This window comes from Danio aesculapii, chromosome 21 (genome assembly GCF_903798145.1).
Source record: "Danio aesculapii chromosome 21, fDanAes4.1, whole genome shotgun sequence".
NCBI classification, from domain to species: domain Eukaryota; kingdom Metazoa; phylum Chordata; class Actinopteri; order Cypriniformes; family Danionidae; genus Danio; species Danio aesculapii.
Genome location: NC_079455.1, coordinates 18,344,280 through 18,371,996, shown reverse-complemented (window position 1 = coordinate 18,371,996; position 27,717 = coordinate 18,344,280). Strand labels below are relative to the sequence as shown.

Sequence of the window (27,717 nt, the reverse complement as noted above, 5' to 3'; positions counted from 1 at the left end):
TGTCGGTAATTACTTTGTTGTGTATGACGGGAAATTGATTCTCTTTATTTGACTTGAGGTTAAACATTGACCACTGAATGTAAATAAAACCCCTTTGCTGACCCCACTATAAAAATGACCCCCTGACGGTTTGCTTCTGTGTTTTTGTGCCTCATCTGAAGTCTTCTAATGACCAGCATGGAGTGTGGGCAGCGGTTGAAGTGGTTAATACTTGCACTGATATGTCCTCTCACTACAGGTAGGTTTTATTTGCTTAATCAAGATGAATGCATTCTGTAATATAGACCTTCTCCAATTCCAATAATCTGTTCATAGGTGCTCCATCCGGAGATGGTTCATGTCCCAAAGAGAATCTAAGCATTGCAGGAGGGAGTTTTGCTCTTTCTAATGGCTATTCAGATGGGAGTCTTCTGACATACATTTGTCCAGATGAACAATACCCATCTATTCCATCACGTCGTTGTCAATTTGGAGTTTGGACTCCAAAGACCAGCAGCAGAAAAACAGCTGAGTGCAAAAGTAAGAAATAGGACATCACTTTGTATCTTTATATCATGAATAAATGCTTGATCTATTTAATAGTTTTATTAAACTCTTCTACAATGTTTGTTCATGTTTTTATCTTAGAAATCACATGTCCTAATCCTCGTGTTTTGGAGAATGGAGAGGTGGGTCCATATCAAGAGAGGTACTATATAAATGACGTAACCACTTACTCGTGTAGTTCTGATTATAACTTTCGTGGCTCGAAAGTCCGGGTTTGCCAGCCTAATGGGAAGTGGAATGGAAGCACGCCAATTTGTGGACGTGACTGTGAGTACCATCACCATTTAATTTCAGTGTGTAAAGCCATTTCATCAAGCTTTTTTGCACTATTTTTAGACATCTATTCGATTTGTCTGTTAGATGTCTTTAAAACACAAAATAGCTTTTTTATATATTATTTTCCTTATTATTTAGCCAACATTTTCCATTGGTCCACAAATTTTAGCCTTGTTTCTGTCTCACAGCTGATCACTGTCCTGATCCTGGCGTTCCCCCTGGTAGCAGTCGAACAGGCAACGTGTTTAACATTGATGATGAAGTCACGTACCACTGTGACAGTCCACTGACCCTGATTGGTTCCAAAGTACGAAAGTGTCAGGATGGTAGCCAGTGGACAGGAACAGAGCCACAGTGCTACGGTGAGTAACTGCTACAACTGATACTGTTACTGCTAGTAACTGAAGTTGGGAAATCATGTGCTTTTATGGACTTGTGTTCTGAGAAAAAAAGACATTGAGTTTATAACCCCTTAATGTTGTGGTGTGATTACTGTACAGCTGATTTCACATACGACACTGCAGTGGAAGCAGCTGAAGCTTTTGGCAATTCTCTAAAGACAACTCTAACAGTTCAACAAGAGTTTACAAATGGTACATTTAATCACAGATACATTTTTTTTATCATAATTAATCACTTTAATGCAGGGGTCACCAATCTTGTTCCTGGAGGTCCGGTGTCCTGCAGGGTTTAGCTCCAACTTGCCTCAACACACCTGCCTGTGTGTTTCAAATATACCTAGTAAGACCTTGATTAGCTTGTTCAGGTGTGTTTGATTAGGTTTGGAGCTAAAATCTGCAGGACACCGGACCTCCAGGAACAAGTTTGGTGATTCCTGCTTTAATGCAAAAACTGCTTTTTAAGCACAGTTTAAACATGAACACTGTGCTCCTTCTTTCTTCAGATCAGCATGGGAAGAGAATATCTTTGGATAAGGGTGGAAAACTTGATATCTACATTGGTGTGGATGCATCTGACAGCATTGACCCAAAGGATTTTGACAAAGCAAAACAAATCATTAAAACACTCATAGAAAAGGTATGTCAGTTCTAAAATAATTTGAATGAACACATGACCCATGTAGTGATGTAGTAACTTCACTTTTTTAGCACACTTATTTAGTCTACACTCTGAAAATAAAGTTTAATGACTGGTTTTCTGTTTATTTACATGTTCAAATTATTGGATATTTTAACCAAATCCTCAATGCTCTTTCTCCAAAGATTAGTTATTATGAGGTCTCTCCGAACTATGAGATCCTGATGTTTGCTACGAATGTTGATCAGATAGTTAAAATGAGGGACTTCAAAACCAACAAAGAGGCAAGAAACATCTTGAAGGTTTTTGAAGATCTGGACAATTTTAATTACAACAGTAAGTATTCTGATTGTATGTCTTGGAGTTGTTTTATGACATAAAATGCAAATCACACATTTAACATACAGGCTCATGTTTTGGATTACACAAATAAAAATATGTCGTATAATATAAAATGCTATTATATGTGTATGTGGTTTTCACCACATAAGGTATAAGAGACACACAATGAACACGTCATCAGAAATGACTGCAATTAAGTCTGGTTTCACTTTTAAAATAAAGACTACAATATTAATGTGACACATTAAAATATTTTAATAGCTCACCAAATCTATAATATTACATTTAACTGTTACCCAGGGGAACAAAACGGTTACTAAAGTAACACTCGTTCCCCGAGAGGGAGAACAGAAATGCTATGTGGAAACTTCCACTATCAGGATTTCGTCAGAAACCAATCATTTGAAAGAGTATAAAAACTATGAAGCACCGGAGTGGACAAAAGTCAAGCGAACGCAGAGAGCCCGAGTACGTGCAAGAGAAACCGAATGTGTGCGAACGAGACTGAATGCGTGCACGAGAGAGGCAGAAAGCTGGTGCGCGAGAGAGGCCAAATGCCGGCACGAGAGAGGCCGAATACTGGCGCATGAGAGAGACCGAATATTGGCAACCGAGAGAGACCGAGAGACTATTAAAGTTACTATTATTAATTACTATTACTAACTTATATGTTTACTAATTTGTTTCCATGGATTCTATTTATTGAAAAGATGGTATGTTTTGTTAATACAATTGTAACGTTTGTGAAGTTATAATTTGCACTTTATTTAAGATAATTTGAGCAGTTTTGCTGACTTTAAAATGCTATTTATTACTCAGGTGTGTCCTAAAAAATATTGAAAGTGATCATGTAAATTAAAAAAAAAAATGTGAAAAAAATTTATTAATATCTTGAAAAATGCATTTATACGTAAACAGTGTATTAAAATTTGAGCAGATATGTTGAGCACCATTAGGACACTATTATATTTTAATATGTAATAATTCATCAGGCCTGTATTATAACAAACTGATACATTACCTTTTCTTTATATGGGTCATTAATCAAAGGCTATAGAATACTATAAAGGGGCTTTGGTTTTATTCTGAGTTTTAATTTAATTAATTTTAAAATATCCAATTAATATACAATTGGAACAGGAGAGGAAATTCTGTGTACTCGCTGATGTGATGACAGCTCCAATTTTTTTTATTATAGCGCTTTTGCAGTAGGCTACTGCAGTGCAATAAAATAATAAAACGTAATATTAGATGTTTAATCATGTTGGAAAATGAAAGCTTGAACAAAAGTTTATGTTTTTGTGTTTATGTTAAATCTCTCTCAATTTAAATCTGTATCACTAAAACATTTGTAATTGGGTCATTCCTACTATTCGGTGCCATTTGTGTTCCCAAGGCATTACATGGTACAAAATATTTAAAAATGCAATTAAAAAATCCTCAAAGCTTGTCTGATAGGAGTATCCCATTTCCACAACAGGACACAATGATGAGTACTCAAAATGACATAAAATGTAAAATAATTACTCTATATTCAGTACAGGAAGCTGAATTGCCATGCCTTTAATCAATTGATTATAGTAACTTTAATGTCGGCCTCTTTCGCGTGCCAGTACTTGGCCTCTCTCGCGTGCACTCAGCCTCTCTAGCCTCCACTCGGTCTATCTTGCGTGCCAATACTCGGTCTCTCTCGTGTCCACTTGGTCTCTCTTGCGCACCAATACTCAGTCTTTCTCGCGTGCACTTGGCCTCTCTCACTCACTCAGGCTCTCTGCATTCGCTTGACTTTTGTCCACTCTGGCGCCTCATAAAAAACGGGCCAAAGAAATGCCAAATGAATTGACGGCGTCCGTGTAAACACAGCTGACAGCAATCACAATCACTCGTGAATAAAGATGCCAGCTGTGCATCGCAGAGTCACCTTTTCTAGCTGAAAAGTCAAACATAACATTTCCGTTCCCCCCTCGGGGAACAAGGGTTACTTTAGGAACCATTTCGTTCCCCAGTGGGAGGGATACTTCCACTATGGGGAAAACATGCAGTTGTGAAAAGCATGCAGTCCTGATAGGGAGGATTCTGCGGAGGCCACCTGCTGCCCAAATGGGGAGACCTGGTGGCAAGAAGACATCTGCACTAACCCTGAGAAGGGGGAGTACACATATGAAAGATGGTTAGCGGGGAAGGAAGACATGGGCCCACCTATGAGGGGGAACTATACCGTGGCTGAGTGAAGCATATGGGATCTCCAGTTGGGAACACGCATAGCAGGCACCTATACCCAAAACACAGGCTGACCAGCAGACATGCCTACAACGTAATGGGCCAGGCACCTGACTCCTCCACTGAGTCGGGTGCTGGGGGCCTCGGCGGAACTCTGTGGGGTTCACCACATAGGGAACTCAACTGAACAGAGTGAAAAAAGCGCACGTATCTCTGTGTTAGAGAGAAAGGCGTGGCCAGCGTGTTACACCACCAAACCGAATTTGCTCATTCACCGGAGTTCACCAGCACACGTGAGGAAACGGCTTCACTCGAAGATGATAAAATCTCACAAATGTATTATATGTTGCCCAGCCCGCAGCTCTACAGATATAATTTAGAGAGGCACCGCATGTTAACGCCTAGGAAGAAGCGCTGCTCCTAGTGGAGTGCACTTTCTCTCCCGGGGGACACGGCTCGCCTTGGCTCTGATAAGTGAGGGAGATGGCATTCACTATCCAGTGGGCCAACCTCTGATTGGATACGGCACTTCCCTTCTGCCAATAGCTTTAACAGATAAAGAGCTGCTCAGAGGATCTAAAGCTCTGAGTGCGGTCCACATAAATGCGCAGAGCGTGAACTGGACACAGCAATAAAAGGGCATGTCCGGGGTCCTTCTCGGAGAGAAGTACACCACACAATAGACTCCACTACAGGGCCTAGGCATGTCTTGTAGAGGGTGCTCTAGCCTGAGTGATGGTGTTAACCAGCGAACCAGTTGGTCACCTAAGTCTTCCACACTCCATCTATGGACCACACGTGAGGTTTCAGAGATCTGGGCAGCGGTGCCTGTTGTTGCCTGTCCTAGAGAAGAAGGTGCTTATTCAAAGGCATATGCCAGGGAGGGTCTGTCACAGCTGGACATAACAGCTGGAAAGCCGGGGCTGGAGCCCCCATTTTCCTGGGCATGAACTGCCATGAGAGCACATCGGCCACACAGTTGAGTTCGCCAGGGGATAAGAATGGCACGCAGCGATTCCCGCTGTATATGACTCCAGAGGAGCAGACGGCGAGTGAGCTGAGACATACGGCAAAAGCAGACACCCCCCATGCGGTTGAGATACACCATCGTTGTCGTGCTGTCCATCCTGGTCAGCACAGGTTTCCCCTCTAGGGTTTTCTCCACAGACCCGCAGCTGCATGCCCGCAACACACCTCCTTCCAGCGCGTACTGGAAGCATCCGTCAGAATAACAACATGCCTGGACACTTATTCTAGAGGCACACAAGCCTGTAGAAACGCAGGGTCCATCCAGAGGCTGAGGGTGCGGGGACACAGCATAGTGGCAGTCACTCGGTGCATGTCCACCTGCCATGTGTGTCTGGGGACTCGATCATAAAGCCAATGCTAAAGCGGTCTCATATGAAGCAACACCAGCAGCGAGATGGCGGCTGCAGATGCCATATGCCCCAGGAGCCTCTGAAACAATATCAGTGAGACCACAGTTTTCCTGTCGAACTGTCTCAGACAGGTCAGCATCAGCTCAGTGCGCTCTTGGGGTAGGCGCGCTGTCATGGTGATCGGGTCCAGCTCCAACCCGAGAAAGATATGCTCTGCACGGGAGCGAGCCTGCTCCTTTCTCGGTTGACCCAAAACCCCAACAGGTCGAGGTGCCGGAGCACCCAGTCCCTGTGCATAACCAATTAATGCCACGAACTATAAAAAGCCAATCATCGAGATAATTGAGTATGCAGATGCCCACAAGCCGAAGGGGCGTTAGGGCATTCTCCGTGAGCTTGGTGAAACCCACGGAGACAGGGAGAGCCCGGAAGGGAGGACTTTGTACTACCATGCTTGACCCCCGCACTCAAACCTCAAACTGCTGGTGGCATGGGAAAATGGAGACATGAACATACGTTTCCTTCAGGCCTATCGCTGCAGACCAATCCTGAGGACGAACACACCGGGGGATGAGCATGTGCTTCAGTATGAGCATTCTGAGCGGCTGCTTGTAAGGCAGCGGGTCAAAATGCACAGAACTAGGATTGGTCATAACCCACCGCGCTTTTAGGGTACGATGAAGTACAGAATAAAAAAGCCCATGCCTCATCTCGGCTGGAGGGACCGGCTTGATTGCATCCTTCGCATGGAGGAGAGCCATCTCCTCGTGCAAGACAGGGATGGACACAGGACTGACCTGGGTGTAATACACGCCTGTGAATTTGGGGGACCGTTTAGTGAACTGAATTGCATAGCCGAGTCTGATTGTCCGAATGAGCCATCGCGATGGGCTGAGCAGTGCTAACCAGGCTGGCAGAGCCCACACGAGTGACATCATCGGAGCCATCACTTATGCACCAGCGGTAGGGCAGCTTGAGATAGGAGAGCTCCCCCTGGGAGGCGCACGTCCCGAGGAAGAGCGGAAAATAAGAGGTTAATGATATGGCCCTCCGCCAGGAAAAGAGCAAACCATATCATATCATATCATCAAACCATATCATCATATTCCATATCCGGAGTCTCACTTACCACCCCCTGGAGCGAGGAAGTGGGTCCGAATTGTTATCGGAAAATGACAGCCCACCCTCCGATGCAGCGATGGACATCTGGTCCACAGTGTCATCGAGTGAGAGGGCGCTCTTCCCGGAGGATGGATCACTTCTCTCACTTGAAGCTTGGATGGAATGCACTGAGGAATGGGAGGCCCGCAAGCCTGAAGGCAGTGGATTGACCCCCACTGTAGCCCTTAGATCTGCCCGAGTGCAAGAGCAAGCCACAATCTTAGCTGCACAACAGACATGCCAACGCAGTGATGGCATGCGCTGCCTGCGAGCACTACATTAATATGCTGAACCCCCAGACATGCAACACAGTGCTCGTGCCCATCATCCGTGGACAGGGTTCCACTGCATCCTGTTGCTCTTTTAGAAAACTTGTTCAGTTACTCACCACTCTAGCAGAACCGGACCAGAGAATGCCCAGGCAAGGAAGAATAGACCCAGCTCAACCATCTGCCAACACTCTGTGCTCGTGAGAAAACAGCTTGTCAAACACCGGCAGCTTTTTTGTGCACTCTCTTTCTCGAAGGAGTTTTGGAGGAACCGAAGACTCTTTCAGTAGTATGAAGCTCTGAATGTGAATACTTGACTCTGCGATGCCCGCTGATGCCACCAATTCATTGGTATTTCATTGGCCCATTTTTATACTGTCGTGTGTTCTTTGTTTTGGTTTTGCTTTGGCCTATGTTTATGTGTGGGAGGAATGAGCGACGACAATGTCTTTTCCGAGTAATGTTTACTTAACGTCTTGAACACGTAGATAACCAGTTTACTCACACAGTACAAGTGACGAGTGACATAAAAACAGTGGGGCTTGTGTACAACTTGTAATGTGAGTCAATATTGGGGCCATCATCATTTGCAGTTGCTCATTATTCTTATTTTGGTTTTCGAGCATTGTCTTAAGCCAGTCTGGGGGCTGGTTGGAATGAGGGACTGCTGCCATAGCTTCATCACACAATTCTTCTTGAGACATATTGTCATTTATTATATATATATATAAAGCATGCAAGCAACTTCTCTAATCTCTCAACTTCCTGTACACACACAACTCAGCACATACTCTCTGATTGACATGACTAACAGCCAATGCAAATGGAAACAGAATAAACACATGAATAGGCTTAAAGAGACCATGCTCTCTTTACTACAATACTCTTTCAGATGATTGGTTTCTGATGGAATTCCCATAGTGGAAGTTTCCACATAGCATTGAAGTTCCTCTCCCGCAGGGGAACCTGTGTTTTGCAGCTAGATGGCGCAATTGGCCGTCAGAGTCAATATTCCTGAAAAGCAGTGTCATATGTAGGAATAATTGACAACAGGCCATAGAATTATTAGAATGTAATGCACACCTGAGGTATTAATGCAGAGTGGCCTTAACAACTCAGGTCTGCATTACTTGGAACCGCTCAAGGGTGAGTAATAGTTCAACAGTCTGTTGAGAATTATTCAGCTTATATGTTATCATATGACAGATATTGTATTTAATGACATTTTTCAGGTTTTTGTTCTTAAAATGCTCCTGTATGTACGTACTAGTTTCTCACACAACTTTTTTTATTAATTCATTCATTTTCTTTCGGCTTAGTCCCTTATTTATCAGGGGTTGATGAACCACCAACTATGCCAGCATATGTTTTATGCAACGGATGCCCTTCCAGCCACATGTCATCACTGGGAAACACCCATACACTCTGGCATTCACACATACACACACACACACACACACACACACACACACACACACACACACACACACACACACACACACACACACACACACACACACACACACACACACACACACACACACATACACTACGGCCAATTTAGATAATCTAATTCACCTATACCGCATGTCTTTGAACTGTGGGGGATAAACCCGGAGGAAACCCACGCCAACACAGGGAGAACATGCAAACTCAGAAATGTTCAGACTCAGACACAGAATAGTGATATGGAACTGTAATGTGTTCAAGACCACCCAAGAACTACCTAAGCTGTGCGGTTCCCTGAAAATAAATGCACACCTTAGAATATTCATTGGCCAATCAGAATCAAGCAATCAACAGCACCATAGTATAAATACATGCTCACAACTGTCAAAATGCAATGAAAACAAAACAACAGTCTTTAAATCAGGGGTCCCCTGGGCCGTTTGCGGCCCCCTTCCTCCTCCATCCGGCCCGCGCAACTGACGTGAAAATATAACAAGATTCGGCCCACCAAAACATATATTTTTGAATCACTATCATTGGTGTGTAGTCACATATAGCCACTGGTGGTTTTGACCCACCTTCTACTGGACGTTTAAAGTGCTGCAATATGTTCGGGTTACTTTCAGTTTCTCCCAGCATGTGGTTGAGAGTAGCGCATATGAATATTATTTCTGGGGCTGATTTAAACATTGAAATATATGTCCGTAAGTGCTCTGATTTTACTAAAGTTCTATTTTTGAAAATATTCAAGGGTCATTTGATTATAATTAGTTTTATTAGTTTATATAATTAGTTTAATTAGTTGTATTGTGTTGTACAAACACATCTCCATGGCTTACACGTTATGATGGTGTTGTAAATATGATCCTTTTGCTAATAAATTCAGATGGTCTCATTTTATATAGATTTATATAAAAAATGTGCATTAGTAAAATTTGACTAAATATCCCCCCCCCCCCCCTTGTTGTAGTTTTACCCAAAAAAAGAAAGATATTGAGAAATAATTGCCAGTAAAGTCACTAAAGTTACCCAAATTAGCAATTGATTGGGACAGAATAATAATAGTTATTATTATGCCTGTTATTAAATTGTAGTATTCTCATAGCAATTTAAACTATCCCTTCAATTTGTACAATAAGGAACAAAAAGAAGGAGCTTTGACTGCATTCACTCTGGGGTAGAATGTCTGAGTGCATCATTTACATCAGGTTTCCACTTTTTTTCTTGGGCTCGGATGTTAGAGCGGCCCTCCTGTGAATTGTCAGTCACTGATATGGCCCCCTGCCAATTTGAGTTTGAGACCCCTGCTTTAAATGGATGCACAAGATCTTGTCACTAGTTCTGCACACAAAAACTATTTGAGGTCATAAACCTGCCAAATGTCTTGAAAAAAAAACATCTGAACAGTGTCTTTAGGTTACTCTGCTCCATTGTATTATTAGAGAATGCACACCTGTGGTGTAACCATCACCTTGAGTGTCAATTATTTTTCAATAATTCAACAGTTCATTGTCAATTATTCCTTACTTTTTTCATGGCCTGTTGAAATTCTTGCTTCTGATTGGCTGGAATGTGTGCATTAGATTTGTTAAAGCGCACAGCTTGTTCCAGTTTCGATCAGAGTTCATAAATGTTGTAGTTTCAGTTTAAAATATGAATTTTATTATAAATATGCTGTCACTTTGTTATGAAGCGGACAGGAGACAGAGGTAAGGAAACGTTAGGGTGTTTATTAAATGACAACAAGGAGCACATGAAGGATAGCCAGGAGGATCAGGAATGATGTTGGGGTCTTTTCCTCCGTGGCTGGGTAACAGGAATACACGAGGATGGACAGCACACACCAGATACAGCTGACAGAGGATGACACAGACTTGGAAGGACTGGAAGACAGGACGATTCGGGTGGACCAGGAAGACTAGGAGGAATACAAAGAGAACAGGTAAGTAAAGCGTTTGTTTTAGCTGAGGATGACTACGCTGAGTGGTCGCTCAGTTGTCCGCTTTCGTCGAGACGAGCCCGGACAATGAGCGACTGGAGTGCTGTGCTTTTATCTGGTGCTCGTGAATGTGATGCAGCTGTGTGCTCATTAGAAGTCAGGTGATGGTGATCTTCGTGAGTGGGGATCGTGAGAGCCTGACCAATCCGTGACAGTACCCCCCCTCCCCAGGGCCCGCTCCTGAGGGCCGACACCTCCGACGCCGTGGTGGTCTCCCTCTGCCTCTAGGCGCTGGGAACTCAGGGTGGCTCTCATGAAACTCCACCATGAGACTAGGATCGAGAATATCAGCTCTGGGAACCCATGTCCTTTCTTCGGGGCCGTACCCTTCCCAGTCCACCAGGTACTCCAACTGGCCACCACGACGTCGGGAACGCAAGATCTCCTTCACTGCGTAGACGGCTCCTTCTTCTAGGAGCAGTGGAGGAGGGGGTTCCTCTTCGTGGTCAGGCTCTGTGGAGGGAAGAACAGGATCGTGATAGGGTTTCAGGAGTGATACGTGGAAAGTAGGGTGAATACGGTAGTGAGAGGGTAATTGTAGTTTGTAGGTGACGGGGTTAACCTGTTCCACGATGGTGAAGGGACCAACAAATCGGGGACTTAACTTGCGAGAGGGCAGTCGCATGCGTATGTCCCGGGTGGATAGCCACACCTTTTGTCCGGGTGTGTATCTGGGTTCTTCAGACCTTCTTCTATCGGCGGTTACCTTGCTTCGACGGACTGCCCTCTGCAGATGTTGATGAGCCTCGTCCCAGACTCTCTCGCTCTCCCGGAACCAGTGATCCACTGCGGGGACATCAGATGGTTCGCCATCCCAGGGAAAGAGCGGTGGTTGGAAGCCCAGGACGCACTGGAATGGCGTGAGTCCGGTGGAGGGTTGCCGCAGTGAATTTTGGGCATATTCTGCCCAGCCCAAATACTGGCTCCAGGAGCTCTGGTGACCACTGCAGAAGGTCCTCAGGAACCGTCCCACCTCCTGAATCTTCCTCTCTGTCTGCCCGTTGGTTTGGGGATGATATCCAGAAGAGAGGCTGACGGCCACACCTAGGAGCTTGAAGAAGGCTTTCCATAGACGTGAGATGAACTGTGGACCTCTGTCCGACACAATATCTTCTGGAATACCAAATGACCTGAAGACTTGATTAAAGATATTGTCGGCTGTTTCAAAGGCTGTGGGAAGACCTTTCAGAGGGATTAGTTTGACAAACTTTGAGAATCTATCTACGATGACTAGAATACAGGTATTACCTTCTGACGAGGGGAGGTCGGTGATAAAGTCCACTCCTAGGTGTGACCAGGGACGGTTCGGAATCGGCAAGGGATGGAGCTTTCCAGCGGGTAGATGACGTGGGCTCTTGGATTGGGCACAGTCCTTACAGCCCTGAACATATTGCCTCACATCCCTTGCCATGTTTGGCCACCAGAATCGTTGGGATACTAGCGAGAGAGTATTGTTGATCCCTGGATGTCCAGTGCCTAGCGAGGTATGTAAGGAGTGGATCAGATCTACCCGGTGTTCAGGTGGTATGAACTGCCGATGAGGAGGGCATCCCGGCGGAGCAGGGGCTTCCGGAGTGGCAACGACTGGAGGAGCGTTCCAGGTGATCGGACAAATGGAGATGTGTTCGGGAAGAATCTTCGTTGGGAGTTCTTCATGATCGTGATGCTCGTGTAAACGAGAGAGAGCGTCTGCTCTTAGATTCTTGGGTCCTGGACGATAGGAAATGGAGAAATCAAAACGTGAGAAGAAAAGTGACCATCTGGCTTGACGTGGACATAGTCTCTTGGCCTCTTTGATATATTGGAGGTTTTTGTGATCTGTGATCACCTGGAACGGATGTTTGGCTCCCTCCAACCAGTGACGCCACTCCTCCAAGGCTAGCTTGATTGCTAGAAGCTCCCTGTCTCCTATGCTGTAATTCTGCTCCGCCGGGCTCAACTTCCGAGAGAAATAGGCACAGGGATGCAGTCGGGGCGGTGTATCATGATGTTGGGATAATACTGCCCCGACGCCGGTGGTGGATGCGTCCACTTCCACCACGAAAGGAAGATTTGGGTCAGGATGAGTCAGGAGTGGGGCCCTTGTGAACTCCTTCTTAAGAAGGCGGAAGGCTGCGGCTGCTTCTTTGGTCCACTCCAGTCCTTTGGGTTTACCCTTGAGGAGATTAGTGAGAGGTGATGTAATCCTGCTGTAGTCCTTGATAAACCGTCTATAAAAGTTAGCAAACCCAAGAAACCTCTGGAGCTCCTTAATGGAAGTGGGTTCTGACCAGGATAGAACAGCCTCAATTTTCTTCCCATCCATACGTATACCGGTTTGGTCAATGATGTATCCCAAGAAATGAATCGACTTCTGGTGGAATGAGCATTTCTCCGCTTTGAGGTAGAGGTGATGTTCTCTCAATGTGTGTAGGACCTCCGCAACGTGTTGGCGATGTTCGGCCTCACTCCGGGAGTAAATGAGGATGTCATCTATGTACACTATTACAAAGTGGTGAAGAAACTCCCGGAGGACTTCATGAATGAAGTTTTGGAATACGGAGGGGGCGTTGACCAGACCGTAAGGCATGACCTCATATTCATAGTGGCCAGTAGGGGTCACGAATGCTGTCTTCCATTGGTCCCCCTCACGTATTCTTATCAGATTATACGCGCTGCGGAGGTCCAATTTAGTGAAGACTTTAGCTTCTCGGAGCTGTTCCAAAGCGGCTGGTACCAGAGGAAGGGGATATCGGTATTTTACTGTACCGTTATTTAGGACCCTGTAGTCGATGCATGGACGCAGCCCTCCGTCCTTCTTGGCCACAAAGAAGAAGCTTGAGGCGGCTGGTGATTTTGAGTGACGTATGTACCCCTGACTCAGAGCCTCCCTTATGTAATCTTCCATTGCCTGATTCTCTGGAAGCGAGAGCGGGTAGATCCTACCTCTTGGCAACTGGGCATCTGGAACTAGGTCGATCGCGCAGTCCCATGGCCGATGCGGCGGTAGCTGGGAAGCTCTCTTGGGGCAGAAGACATCATGAAAGGAGCTGTACTCCTTAGGAATGTGGATAGACTGCTTCTCAGGAGGACTCTCGACCGATGTTGTAAACAAAGAAATGGGGTTCCGACCTTGAAGAGGGAGATTTGGAAAACAGGTAGGTGTACATCCAGATCCCCATTTCTTTATCTCTCCTGTGCCCCAAGAGATGATGGGATCGTGCTTCACCAGCCACGGGCGCCCTAGAATGATGTCCATATTTGCACCCTCCAGAACCAGAAATTGAATCCTCTCTTGATGTAACAACCCCACTTGAAGAAGGATGTCTTCGCATTGTCGATGGATACGGGTCGAAGATCGAGTGCACTGGGTTATCGGTTGTATCTGGTATATATGCGAGGACGCCTCAGTACGTAGGTGGAGTTGACGACAGAGGGATTGGGAGATGAAGTTCCCTGCTGACCCGGAGTCGATGAGGGCTGTGACAAGGAGAGAAATAGAGGCAGTAGTTATTTGTACGGTGGTAGTAAGTGGTTTACATTGTTCAATATTCGTACTGAATACACTCACTGAAGTCCGAATGGGACGAAGGGGACACTCCATACGGGTGTGTCCACTGACACCGCAGTATAGACACAGACCCCGGGTCAGCCTCCTCTGTCGTTCCGCTGATGTCAGTCTTCCAGACTCTATTATCATGGGTTCTGGTTCTGGAGAGGCTGTTGACTCAGGCGATTGGAGGAGTGCAGACGAGGGGGTGATGGTGTCCTGTTGATAGGAACGGAGACGATCGGAACATCGGAGAGAATGTTGGATGAATCTCTCCAGACCCATAGTATCATCTAATGTGGCCAGCTGGATTCGGAGAGTGGGTTCCAAGCCGAGCCGGTACGTGGTCAACAACGATCTCTCATTCCATCCACTTGCAGCTGCTAGAGTGCGAAACCGGAGAGCATATTCCTGTGTAGATAGAGTACCTTGCTTTAGATGATACAGCTGCTCTCCAGCGGCTACTTCCCCATCAGAACGTCCAAACACCTCTTTGAAATACTCCGTGAAGGTAGTGATGGAATTCATGACCGGCCCGGCTTGGTTCCAGATCGTCTCAGCCCATTTAAGTGCAGGCCCAGAGAGTAGTGATACGATGTAGGCGATCTTTGACTTATCTGTGGGATATAGAGAAGGTTGCATTTCGAATATGAGGGAACATTGTAACAGAAAACCATTGCACTCCCCCGCTCCGCCTGAGTAGGGCGCTGGTCGGGCCATGGGACTGGAAGGAAGGGCCGAAGAAGAAACTGTGGAGGCGGAAGTGCTCGGTGCTGGTGGTGCGTTGGAAAGTGGAGCTGGTGGCTGTAGAATCCGCTTCAACTGGTCCACCAGCTCTTGAAAGTGATCGGGGGTGCTCATGTTGTCGTCGTTATGGGTCCGGGCTTCTGTTATGAAGCGGACAGGAGACAGAGGTAAGGAAACGTTAGGGTGTTTATTAAATGACAACAAGGAGCACATGAAGGATAGCCAGGAGGATCAGGAATGATGTTGGGGTCTTTTCCTCCGTGGCTGGGTAACAGGAATACACGAGGATGGACAGCACACACCAGATACAGCTGACAGAGGATGACACAGACTTGGAAGGACTGGAAGACAGGACGATTCGGGTGGACCAGGAAGACTAGGAGGAATACAAAGAGAACAGGTAAGTAAAGCGTTTGTTTTAGCTGAGGATGACTACGCTGAGTGGTCGCTCAGTTGTCCGCTTTCGTCGAGACGAGCCCGGACAATGAGCGACTGGAGTGCTGTGCTTTTATCTGGTGCTCGTGAATGTGATGCAGCTGTGTGCTCATTAGAAGTCAGGTGATGGTGATCTTCGTGAGTGGGGATCGTGAGAGCCTGACCAATCCGTGACACACTTACAGCACTAATTAAAATAATTTCATATTTATTTACATGTTTGTTTGTTTTAACCAACAGAAAAAGGCGATCGAACAGGCACTAACATCGCCAAACTTTACCTGAAGATTTTAGACAGCATAACACTTGAGCAGGTCCAAAATAACGAAGACTTTCTTCAGACCCAACACGTCATCATCGTGTTCACTGATGGTAATGACTTATCAGTATCTGCATACAATTATCATCAACCATACATTGCTTTTCCTGTTGCATATGTTTGTGAATCTGTACTTACAAGTTAAATTCCATACCAAGCTTTTGATCAGAAAGAATAACTGAATTCTTTAACAAAATATCCAGTGTAATACAAGGATCGTAGAACACATTAGTGCACATTAAAACCGAGATAACTGATGTGTCATTGCTTCTTTTTACTTTACAGGCCACGCTAACATGGGAGGGAATCCCAAACCTAAAGTGGACCTAATAAGGAATCTTGTCATTAAAAATAATGCAAGTCGAGAGAATAAACTTGGTAAGCAAGTACATTTCTAAGTTTATATTATATGTTTCATAAAGATAACAATGTGTCCTGTCTTGTCAGATCTTTATGTTTTTGGGGTTGGAAAGGATGTCAAGAAAGAAGATATGAATGGCTTAGTGTCAGAGAAGAAAGATGAAAGACATTTCTTTAAGCTGCCAGACTTGAACGAGGTGCAGAAGACGTTTGACATCATGCTTGGTAATAAATCTATAATACACCCAAATATCTGTAAATATTTACCTCACACTCTTGATGTATTTTGAAACATCCCACTTTGATTTTTTTTTTCTTTTTTTAAGTATTTCTAAGAATTTTGTCTGATACTGTTTTTTCTTCTGGAGAAAGTTTTATTTGTTTTATTTCGGCTAGAATAAAAGCAGTTTTTAATGTTTTAAAAAACATTTTGAGGTCAAAATTATTAGCCCCTTTAAGCTATATATTTTTCTACAGAACAAACCATTGTTATACAATAACTTGCTTAATTACCTAACCTGTCTAGTTAACCTAATTAACCTAGTTAAGCCTTTAAATATCACTTTAAGCTGTATAGAAGTGTCTTGAAAAATATTTTGTAAAATATTATTTACTGTCATCATGGCAAAGATAAAATAAATCCGTGGTTAGAAATGAGTTATTACAACTATTATGATTAGAAATGTGTTGAAAAAATCTTCTCTCCATTAAACAGAAATTGGGGAAAAAATAAAAAGGGGGGCTAATAATCCTGGGGGCTAATAATTCTGAACGCAACTGTAACCTTCTCACTACTGCAAGATACTTTCTGAATTCGCAATTAAAAGAAATGCCTTTTTTTTTTTTACTTTTTGTGACTTTATTTTTTGTACTTGCAAATGTACAGATTTTCTATCAATTCTGATGTCATTTTTCCCAATTCTGAGTGTATAACTTGAAGTAGACAACATTTTTCACAGACAAGGTTTTAGGCCGAGACTAAACTGCATGTTTAGCATGTAAAATAGGACATTATTTTGTCTCAAGATGCACACCAGTAATGTATGTCCTATGTTTTTTAAAAGCTGCTTAAATACCCAAATTTAACTTAGGCCTACCCTAGTGAAAAAGAAATATGCAAAATATTACTTACTGTAATTGTTAAAGGAATAGTTCTGCCAAAAATGAAACTTTTGCTCTTTTTCTTCACCCTCATGTGGTTCCAAACCTTTATAAGTTTCTCTGTTTTTGTTGATCACAATAAAAGTTATTTTGATAAATGTCAGAAACCTGTAACCATTGTATTCTAAAGTATTTTTTGTAACACTTTAAAATATGAGACATATAGTTGTTGGTTATAGTTAATGTTAATTATTAATGTATTTTCTAACATGATCAAATAGTGAACAATACTTGTACGGCATTTATTATTTACAGTTCAGCATTTACTAATGCATTCATAAAATTCAACACTGTGCTTGTTAACATTAGTTAATAGACTGTGAGGTAACATGAACTAACACTAAACAACTGTTTTTTCATTAACGTTAACAAACATGAATAAATGAATGAATGTATTGTTCATGTTTGTAAATGAATGAACTTAACTATGTGTTCTGTATTTAAAGTGTTTCCATGTGTGCTACTATGGAATCAGTGGTTATAGTTTATTAGCTTTCTTTGGAATATCTTCTTTTCTGTTCATTAAAAGAAAGAAACTCATAAAGGTTTGGAACCACTTGAGAGTGAGTAAATCTGGGTGAGTTCACATCTGGGTGACCTATCCCTTCACTGAGTAGTTAACCTGAAGTGTGCTAATTTGAAACAACTAATTTTGTACTGGGCATATTTTAATTGCAATTAAATTATAATAACCAGCTTAGTTAGAGCATAATTAATGAACTAATGTTTTAAATTGGAACAAATTGTAGTATACTTAGTATTGTTTAAGTACACTACCAGTCAAAAGTTTGGGGTCAGTAGGATTTTTAAATGTTTTAAAATAAGCTTCTCCTGCTCACCACGGCTGCATTTATTTCATCAAAACACAGTGCAAATTGTAAAATTGTGAAATGTTTTTGCACTATAAAGTAACTGCTCAAGATTAGTTTATAATTAAATTTCATAATTTATTCCAGTCATTTTAAAGATGAATTATCAGCTTCAGTCTTCAGAGTCACATGATCCTAATTACACTAATATTAATTATTATTGTTCTTCTTCTTCTTCTTCTTCTTCTTCTTCTTATTATTATTATTAATATTATTATTATTATTATTATTATTATTATTATTAATAATATTAATAATAATCTTGGTAATAATGACTAGAGTAATAAGTTCATTTGAAACTACATACAATAAGAAATAATTTTTTAACATTTTAATAAATATTAAACAATTTATCTTTACATTTAATAAATGCTGTATGATGAACAGAAGAATTTTCTTTGAAAAAAACATGGAAAAAAAACCTACCCCAAAATTGACCGATATGTGTAAGTGCATGATTAGTGATATTAAAGTGCACTTGTTTGCAGTAAGTACATAAATTACTTATAAGTGTCTTCGAAAACCACAAGCAACATAGCATAAATTGACCATTTCTGAGTGAAAATATGCTCAGTTATAACTTCAGCTTGATCCAAATTGGAATAAGACACCTTTACTACAGTTACAAACTATCCATAGGGGGAAAAACATTCGCTGAGTACACTAGCAGTATAACACTATGAAAACTTTGAGTTAACTGACAGAAACCTACTGGGTATCTAAAAGTACACTAACAGAACACTTGCAGTATAATACTATTAACTAGTTAAGTGAGACAATGAACAAATGAATTATTTAGTACAAGTACTACAAAAGTTTACTGTTACAAATAATAGGGGCAACAGGGTGGTGCGAGTAGGTAGTGCTGTCGCCTCACAGCAAGAAGGTCGCTGGTTCAAGCCTCGGCTGGGTCAGTTCTGTGTAGAGTTTGCATGTTCTCCCTGCGTTTGCGGGGGTTTGCTCCGGTTTCCCCCACAGTCCAAAGACATGCTGTACATGTGAATTGGGTAGGCTAAATTGTCCGTAGTGTATGGGTGTGAATGAGTGTGTATGGATGTTTCCCAGAGATGGGTTGCAGCTGGAAGGGCATTTGCTGCGTAAAACATATGCTGGATATGTTTTTGGTTCATTCCGCTGTGGCGACCTCAGATTAATAAAGGGACTAAGCCGAAAAGAAAATGAATAAATGAAGGTTACAAATAAAAGTATATAGTTTTATATAATGTGAACTAATTTACTCCCAATCAGTATTCAAGTAGTACACTTACAAGTACATACAGTGCTCAGCATATATAGGTGCACCCCTCACAAATCTTTTAAATTCATATTTTTAATAGGAAGCTATACAATATTATTTCTGTGCATATATATTAGATTAGTCAGTACTGAAGCCAAATCTGGAGCTTATCTAACAAAATAACTTACGATAACGGTTCAAAAACTAGTACATTCAAATTTATATGTTGTAGAAAAACATTAAATATGAATTTAAAACAGAGGAAAAATCAAGAGAAGAAAAAATAAGTAAAAATTTAGTTAAAATTTAGAAGGTTGTAATTTTTTTTTCAATATTTAGCTTGAATTTAATTGTATTATCTTTCAATTTCTAAATTTGTTTGGTGAATAAAATATTATTTTAATAAATAGATCTGTTTAATAAATCTGCTTTTGTTTAAATGCTCCTAAATACATTGCCTATATTCACTGAGAAATGGATACAAATATTCATTTTCAAAATGGGCTGTACTCAATTATGCTGAGCACTGTACATGCAGATGTTAGTACTATTCAAAAATTGAGTTTTGATACATTTACAATAAGAAATCTTCATGATCTTTGAGTAATATCATAATGATTTTTGATATAAAAGAAAAAGCAATCATGTGTTATTGACAATCTATTGCCAAAAATGTACCTGTGCAACAAATAACATCCAGGGTTTTGTCATTAAGAGTCACGTAATGTATGTGTTCCATTGAAGAGAGAAAATGAAACAGGTTTGCAACTAAACAGGCTTAAAAAAATGTGGACAGAATTTTCAACAGAGCAATTGTTCTTCTAAAAAGTATCTGCTTTTTTTTACACAGATGATAGCACTGTTGTAGGATTGTGCGGGATGCATCAAACCTATGATGAATCAAATAAACGCCGCGCATACCCCTGGTTGGCACAGCTTAGTATTGCAGTGAGGATCCTTTTTTTTTGTTGGATGTTATCATATGAGCATATATTACTTTTTTCCCCATGAGAAGATGCATGCATGTTATAGCTAAAGAGATGAATATATCTATGAATAAACATTCTCTGCTCTTTCCTGTAGCATTCAAAAATCTCAGAATGCATGGGCTCATTAGTTACCTCCCGATATATCTTGACAGCAGCGCACTGTTTTAAAGACGGAGACACACCTGATAAGATAACAGTGTATTTGGAAAAAAACCTGGGTAATGTTTGTCCTGATTTCCTGAGTTTTCATGAAGACAAATATCTTAGAAAGTAAATCTTGTTAATGATGTCTACTTTTCTTTTTGCAGTTGTAAAAGTGGAGAAGATAATCATCCATTCTGACTATAACATCACAGCAAAACAAAGCATTGGAATAAAGGAATTTTATGACTTTGATGTCGCGCTTCTACAGCTGAAAACTCCTGTTAAGATGAGCGTTAACCTACGGTGAGGAGCACAGATCTTCACATTGGGATAATTAAAAATAAGTGTTGTTAAAACTGCTGATTGTTATGTGTATCTCTACACAGGCCAATCTGCCTTCCCTGCACCAAAGAAACCAGTGGAGCACTGAAACTTTCTGACAGTCAAGGGACGTGTGAAAAACATAGTAAGATACTAGACACCAATGCACTCTTAGAAGCAACAGAAATTAATTGAGGATTGATATTTGGACAATGAGACATGCATTTTTTTCTCTGTGTATTTGTTACAGAGCAAATATTAATGAGCAATGAGCTTGTGGATGCTGCTTTTACATCTAAAATGGAAGAGGATAATAACAGTCCTCGAAAAATAAGGAGGATCACAATCAAGCTTGGAAAATATGTAATGTTTTTTTCTTATTTTAAAGCTGATGTGTACGCTGTTTGTCTGATCAACATGTAAGACTACCTCTATAGTGTTATGAATTACATTCAGTGGGTAGGGAAAGAATTTAGACCCCCTTCAATTTTCACTCTTTGTTATATTGCAGCCATCTGCTCAGATCAAAATCAGTTATTTTTTTCCTCATTAATGTACACACAGCACGCCATGTTTCATTTTCATTTCACACCATGTTTCATTTCATCCACTTTTCCGGGGCCGGGTCGCGGGTGCAGCAGTCTTAGGAGAGAACCCCAGAATTCCCTCTCCCCAGACACTTCCTCCAGCACCTACGGAGGGATTCTGAGGAGTTCCCAGGCCAGCTGAGAGACATAGTCCCTCCAGCGTGTCCTGGGTCTTTCCCGTGGTCTCCTTCCAGTGGGACATACCTGGAACACCTCCCTAGGTAGATGTCTATAAGGCATTCGAAACAGATGCCTGAGCCACCTCAGCTGACTTCTCTCGATGTGGAGGAGCAGCAACTCTTAGAAACAGAGCTCTTCACCTTATCTATAAAAGTGTGCCCTTTGAGATCGTCCTTTCGGTCATGACCCAAAGCTCATGACCATAAGTGAGAGTAGGAATGTAGACTGACCGATAAATCGAGAGCTTTGCCTTTCGACTCCTTCTTTACCACAATGGACCGGTACATCGACCACATTACTGCTGCCGCTGCACTAATCTGCCTGTCAATCTCACATTCCTTCCCTCACTCATGAACAAAACCCCAAGATACTTGAACTCCTTCACCTGGGGTAAGGACTTTCCTCCAATCTGAAGATGGCAAACCACCTTTTTCCAGTGGAGCACCATGGCCTCGGACTTGGAGGTGCTGATTCTCATCGCAGCTGCGTCACACTCAGCAGCAAACCACCTCAGTGCATGCTGAAGGTCCATATAGTCATGCATGTTCTTGGGAAAGATGCAACAAGCTTTTCACTCCTGGATTTGGGGATCCTCTACCATTCCTCCTTGCAGATCCTCTCCAGTTCTGTCAGGTTGGATGGTAAATGAAGTGGACAGACGTTCTTAAGTCTCTCTAAAGATGCTCAATTGAGTTGAAGTCAGGATTCTGGCTGGTCCATTCAACAACAGCCACGTAGTTGTTGTGAAGCCTTCGTTATTTTAGCTGTGTGCTTAGGGTCATTGTCTTGTTGGAAGGTAAACCTTTGACTCAGTTTCAGGTCATGAGTACTCTGGAGAAGGTTTTCGTCTAGGATATCCCTGTGTACTTGGCCTCATTCATCTTTCCTTCGATTGCAACCAGTTGTCCTGTCCTTGCAGCTTGTAAACATCCCCACAGCATGATGCTGCCACCATCATGCTTCACTGTTGGGACTGTATTGGACAGGTGATGAGCAGTGCCTGGTTTTCTCCACACCTACCGCATAGACTTAAGGCCAAAAGTTCTAGCTTGTTCTCATTAGACCAGAGTCCTTTAGGTGTTTTTTAGCGAACTCCATTCATGTGTCTGCCATAAAGCCTCGAACGGTGGAGGGCTGCAGTGATGGTTGACTGTCTACAACTTTCTCCCATCTCCTGACTCTCAGAGCAAAGGGTCTGATTACTGAGGACCATGTGATATTTCAGTTTTTCTATTTAAATAAATCTGCAAAAATGTCAATAATTCTGTGTTTTTCTGTCAATATGGTGTGATGAGTGTACATTTATGAGGAAAAAAATACTTAAATTATTTTAGCAAATGGCTACAATTTAACAAAGAGGGGGAAAAAATAAGGGGGTCTGAATACTTTCCATACCCACTGTATACAGTAAATGAGTAAATAGGGATTAGTGGCCAGCACTGTGACTTTGAAGGAAGTGTGAGAATCACTGTATAAGAAATAGTGAAAGAGTGGTATTCACAATCACTAGTCAGTCACTTTATTACATACACTACCACATGAAAATCCCAGTCGATCAACAGTTACAGAGAAAAAAAAAACTCAGACCAGCCCGGCAGTCACCAACAACCATGCAGTTCATTCACTTAAAGGTGCCATATACTGCATCAGATTAATAAGTTCAATTGTTATCTGATATCTACATAGTAGATAGTAGAGTATATAATACATAGTAGAGTAGGTACGTGGCTTAGGTAAATTAAAAAATTCTTCAAAAATGGTTTTATATGCTTTACATTTTATTTGCTTATTTATTCTTTCATATCCGTCAACTTTCCCAATAAACACGACACATGGTCCCACATACATGGTAAGTTTAATATAAACTTTGATGAACTTAAAAACAGGGGAGGACAGTTATCGTTGTTATAATCTCCAAACATATTAATAATCCCATGTGCACCATATCAGTCTGTGCTTTGGCTGCTGATGACTGAATGGAAACGAGTGAATTTGGGCGCTGAGTGCACTGGAAGGGATGCTGTTTCGTTTTTAGCTTTGCTGTTTGATAAATCCCTCAGACCGATTAGATTTTCACTTCATGGTCACACCCTGTGATGGTTATTTTGCTATAACACTTAGTGAGATGTCTAGTAGTAGTGAAAACCAGTATTTTGATTTGTGTCATGCATACAAATGATAAATAATTTATTTAGAAACTTACACTGATAGGGTGTTGATGCCATCTTGTGATGTTTAGACACAGAAACTGGGAAAAGCATACGGCGTGGAACTAAACTTTGCAGGATACCAGCCCTCTAGGATCGAGTTTGGGCTCCCCTGCTCTAGCCACTGAGCGTACATTGGTTGTAGCCTGTGATTGTATAACCTAATGGGAAATGAGATTTTTAATTTCTTTTTTGCCATGTAATATGTGCACTGTGTATCAGAAAAAATTACTGGATTACTGGAATCGCAAGTCATTCATTTTAGAATACATTTTTCTTCTTGGGTCTACTTTTTCTTTAGCGAGATGCTTGTGTTCAAGATGCAAAAAAAGCAAAAGGAATCGAAGTGGCAGACGCGTCGGAGGCAGTTACAGACAATTTCTTGTGTAGTGGTGGTAATCAACCACAAAGAGATGATGTTTCCTGCAAAGGTATATTTGATTTTCATCATCAACATGGCAGCTTTTAACATTTTAATCATTAGGGATCTGATATCATGTCTGCATATCATTTTGTAACAGGTGAATCAGGTGGAGCCACACACGTGGATAAATATGGCCGACTTATTCAGGTGAGATTTCCTCTCTTTTTGGAAGTAAAATGGATGATGTGGGAATGATCAAGGGTCAGTTGTCAACTAAAAGCAGAACAAAATGATGCAGTTTTGAAAACAATATATTACTTGTCTCTGTGTAAACTACAAAAACATGAATTTGTGAAAACACTGACATCATTTATTACGCTACACTGTAAAAAAAAATCCTGGTTGCCTTATATTTTTAAGCTGAATCAAATTAACCTTATGAGTCCATTGAACTTATATTATGTTAAACTGACTTAAAACAGCTTGGATAACTTATAAAATTAAGTTAGAACGAGATTAATTTAGCTTAATAAGTTACAATGAACTAAAACATATGCTGTCAGGACTACTTGATCATATAATTTTTTACAGTGTACGTACTACAGACACGAGCAAAAACAGAGCAATAGTGTGGGTTCAGGCACCTGTAGTAGAAAGTTGTATTAGCTGGCTAGCCATTTAGGTTTCAGTTTAGTTTACACAAATCCTGTGTTCTAGGAACAAAGCTGTAACACGTCTTGGTGGCTATGGTGTCTTATGCTACTCTGCTCCAAGACAGGCTATGTTCTGGTTTAGATATCGCAAAATGAGATCCAACCAATCAACTGTGAGCAAAGTGACACAGTAAAGCCACTTCACCTTTTCTCTTGCTCCAAATTATACAGTGAAACATTTTTGAATCTACAATTGTCTGATTTGAACAAAGATTATTTATGATAATTGAGATGGTTTATAAAATTATATTTGTTACACATGCTGTTTTAGTTTGAATAAAGAAGAATATTATCTCAAATATAAATGTTTTCTTTTTAATCAGTAAATAAAGGTTTTGATTTCTGCATCGCCGTATATATTTTAATCTTTAGTTTAACTCTTTTTATTGGCAATTCTCAATCAGAGAGTTATTACAAGTGAGGAAAAGAAAATCCATAATACATTAATTTCACAATATTGAAGAAAAAAATATTGGGTGGTAATTAAACTCTAAATATTGGGTGGTAATTAAACACATTCCTTACTCTCTGAACCATATTCAGAGGAAAATAAAGAAAGTAAACAACAACAACAAACAAACAAGCAAGCAAGCAAACAAACAAACAAGCAAGCAAGCAAGCAAGCAAGCAAACAAACAAACAAACAAAAAACAAACAAACAAACAAACAAACAAACAAAACAAACAATAACAAACAAAAAATTTAAAATTATAATGGTAACACAATGGCGCAGTGGGTAGCATGATCACCTCACAGCAAGAAGGTCTCTGGTTCGAGCCCCGGCTTGGTCAATTTGCATTTCTGTGTGGAGAAATCCAAAGACATGCGATATAGGTGAATTGAATAAGCTAAATTGTCTGTAGTGTATGGGTCAGTGAGTGTGTATGGATGTTTCCCAGTGTTGGGTTGAGGCTGGAAGGACATCCGCTGCGTAAAATATTTGCTGGATTAATTGTTGGTTCATTCCGCTGTGGCAACCCTAGATTAATAAAGGGACTAAGCCAAAAAGAAAATGAATGAATGAAAATAAATAAATTAACAAATGACACCTAAGTAAGCCATTACTGTTAAATGTCAGATATCAGACCATTTATTTTCCCATTACACTCTTGGACAAGTTTTTATCATTCAAATGTAAGAAAAAAACGACAGATACAGACAGGGTTAGATATATAAGACCAGTTACATAAATAAAACATTTTAAAAAGCTATTTTTTAAAATACAACAAAAAGGTTGCCAAACTGTATAGAAATCGTCTGTTTTGCCATTAATTGTATATCTAATTTTCTCTATTTGAATAAACTGCAACAGGTCATAAATGCGATGAAAGTAGTTGGGCGGTAGTAGCAGTTCAGTAGCATAATTCTTTTAGTAATTATTAAGCCTTTTGCTTAATAATTACTAAAAGAATTATACTAATACACTTGACTGCAAAGATGACAGCGATACATTTGTAGGATTAAGTCCAAACAGTGCTACTAAAGGACATGGTTCAATTTTTAGAAGAAAATAATCAGAGATTGATTTAAAAATTGATGTCCAAAAGTATTCCTTTTCATTTTTGGCTGTGAGTTGCGCTGAAGCCCTCGTGAGCAGTCATTCAAGATATCTTTATGTTTCAAGGCATGTGATTTGCTCAGATAACATATCTTTACGTATACATGCACTTATTATCAAAGCCTGAGTTAACAGAGAAATTTGTTTATCCACTATTGTGTACAGGTCTTTAATATGTAGGGTTTTTTAATTTACAGCCATATTAGCAACCAAGTTAAGTGTTTTTGCTTGTTTTTGTGGATCACTGTCATTGGGAATTGTTATGAGAATATTGTCATCTGTACATGAAACGCATTAATTAATATCTGTTAACTTTTTGACAGATTGGTGTTGTAAGCTGGGGAGTGAAGAACCTCTGCACAAAAGCGAAACTTGATGCAACTTCGGTTGCAGACTCCAGAGATTACCATATCAATCTTTTCAGTTCAAAGATACAGTCTTTCCTTAAAGAGCACCTGGAAAATGACAAATTAGGACACACTCTTACTTTCTTGCCATGATCTAACTGAAAGTGTGTGAGAATAGTTTGGTAAAACACTGGCTAAATAGCCGGTCTTTGTTAAAAATAAATACAGTTTATTATAAACAGTCTTTCATGTATTGTGTTTATGTTGCTGTGGGACGATGACATTAACTCAAAGGTAAAAAATACCAATGTTCTCAACTATGGTCCCACTTTTTTAAGTCTATAAATTGCAACCAAGTCTGCATTGTTTGCATATTATGCTAAACTTATTTTTAAAAAATACTTAATATTTAGATAGATTCAAAACCTACGCAATATAATTTAATTTAATTGATTTTAGGACATTATACATATATTGTTGAAGACTTTTATTTGTGAAATCCCACATACAAAGATAATATTTTGCTTTACATCAACATCCAACAGCCAACATACCGTTTTTTTGACCAGACTCGAATGAAAAGCAGGAGAAAACAGGAGTAATTATATATGGACAAAAACAATCTGAAAATATCTCAGAAGTTATTTCAGACAGCATATTCATAAGTGAAGCTTGTAAAAACACATTATTTGAGTTCCGCTCTGTTTAACCACAAACAATTTAAAAAACACATTCATTAGCATATGCAAAAGTATCATGACACTTGCTGAGGTGTGATATTTTACAGGATTTCTTCCGTATTTTCTATTATTGCATTCAACTGTACAACCCCCTTGCTTTCTGGAAATAGGTTAGACATTTATAGGAAATGAATACTCACCCTCAACACCTTTGATCACAGCACATTTTTAATGCACTGATATAATTTCATTTGTATGCTGCACTGTAATAAATATGTTATTGTCTATAGC

The 27,717-nt window shown here is 40.8% G+C and overlaps 1 protein-coding gene across 1 annotated transcript; it reads left to right on the top strand.

The window, feature by feature from the left end:
• The first annotated feature begins 129 nt into the window (after positions 1-129).
• cfb (complement factor B) lies at positions 130-27,715 on the top strand. The gene is made up of 18 exons (XM_056446388.1): positions 130-238; positions 316-519; positions 628-813; positions 1,011-1,184; positions 1,323-1,415; positions 1,727-1,860; positions 2,046-2,196; positions 15,631-15,762; positions 15,995-16,087; positions 16,157-16,294; positions 20,187-20,284; positions 20,420-20,543; positions 20,634-20,772; positions 20,856-20,935; positions 21,041-21,153; positions 24,066-24,195; positions 24,286-24,335; positions 26,723-27,715. The coding sequence occupies exons 1-18, from the start codon at positions 169-171 to the stop codon at positions 26,897-26,899; spliced, it is 2,286 nt and encodes a 761-aa protein (XP_056302363.1). The 5' UTR covers positions 130-168; the 3' UTR covers positions 26,900-27,715.
• The last annotated feature ends 2 nt before the right edge of the window (positions 27,716-27,717 follow it).

Bases quoted from the DNA above. Each gene is read 5' to 3' on its own strand.
- cfb (XM_056446388.1), top strand. From the start codon at position 169: ATGACCAGCATGGAGTGTGGGCAGCGGTTGAAGTGGTTAATACTTGCA. The intron at 1,185-1,322 runs GTGAGTAACTGC...ATTACTGTACAG, and splicing joins AACAGAGCCACAGTGCTACG to CTGATTTCACATACGACACT. The intron at 1,416-1,726 runs GTACATTTAATC...TTCTTTCTTCAG, and splicing joins TCAACAAGAGTTTACAAATG to ATCAGCATGGGAAGAGAATA.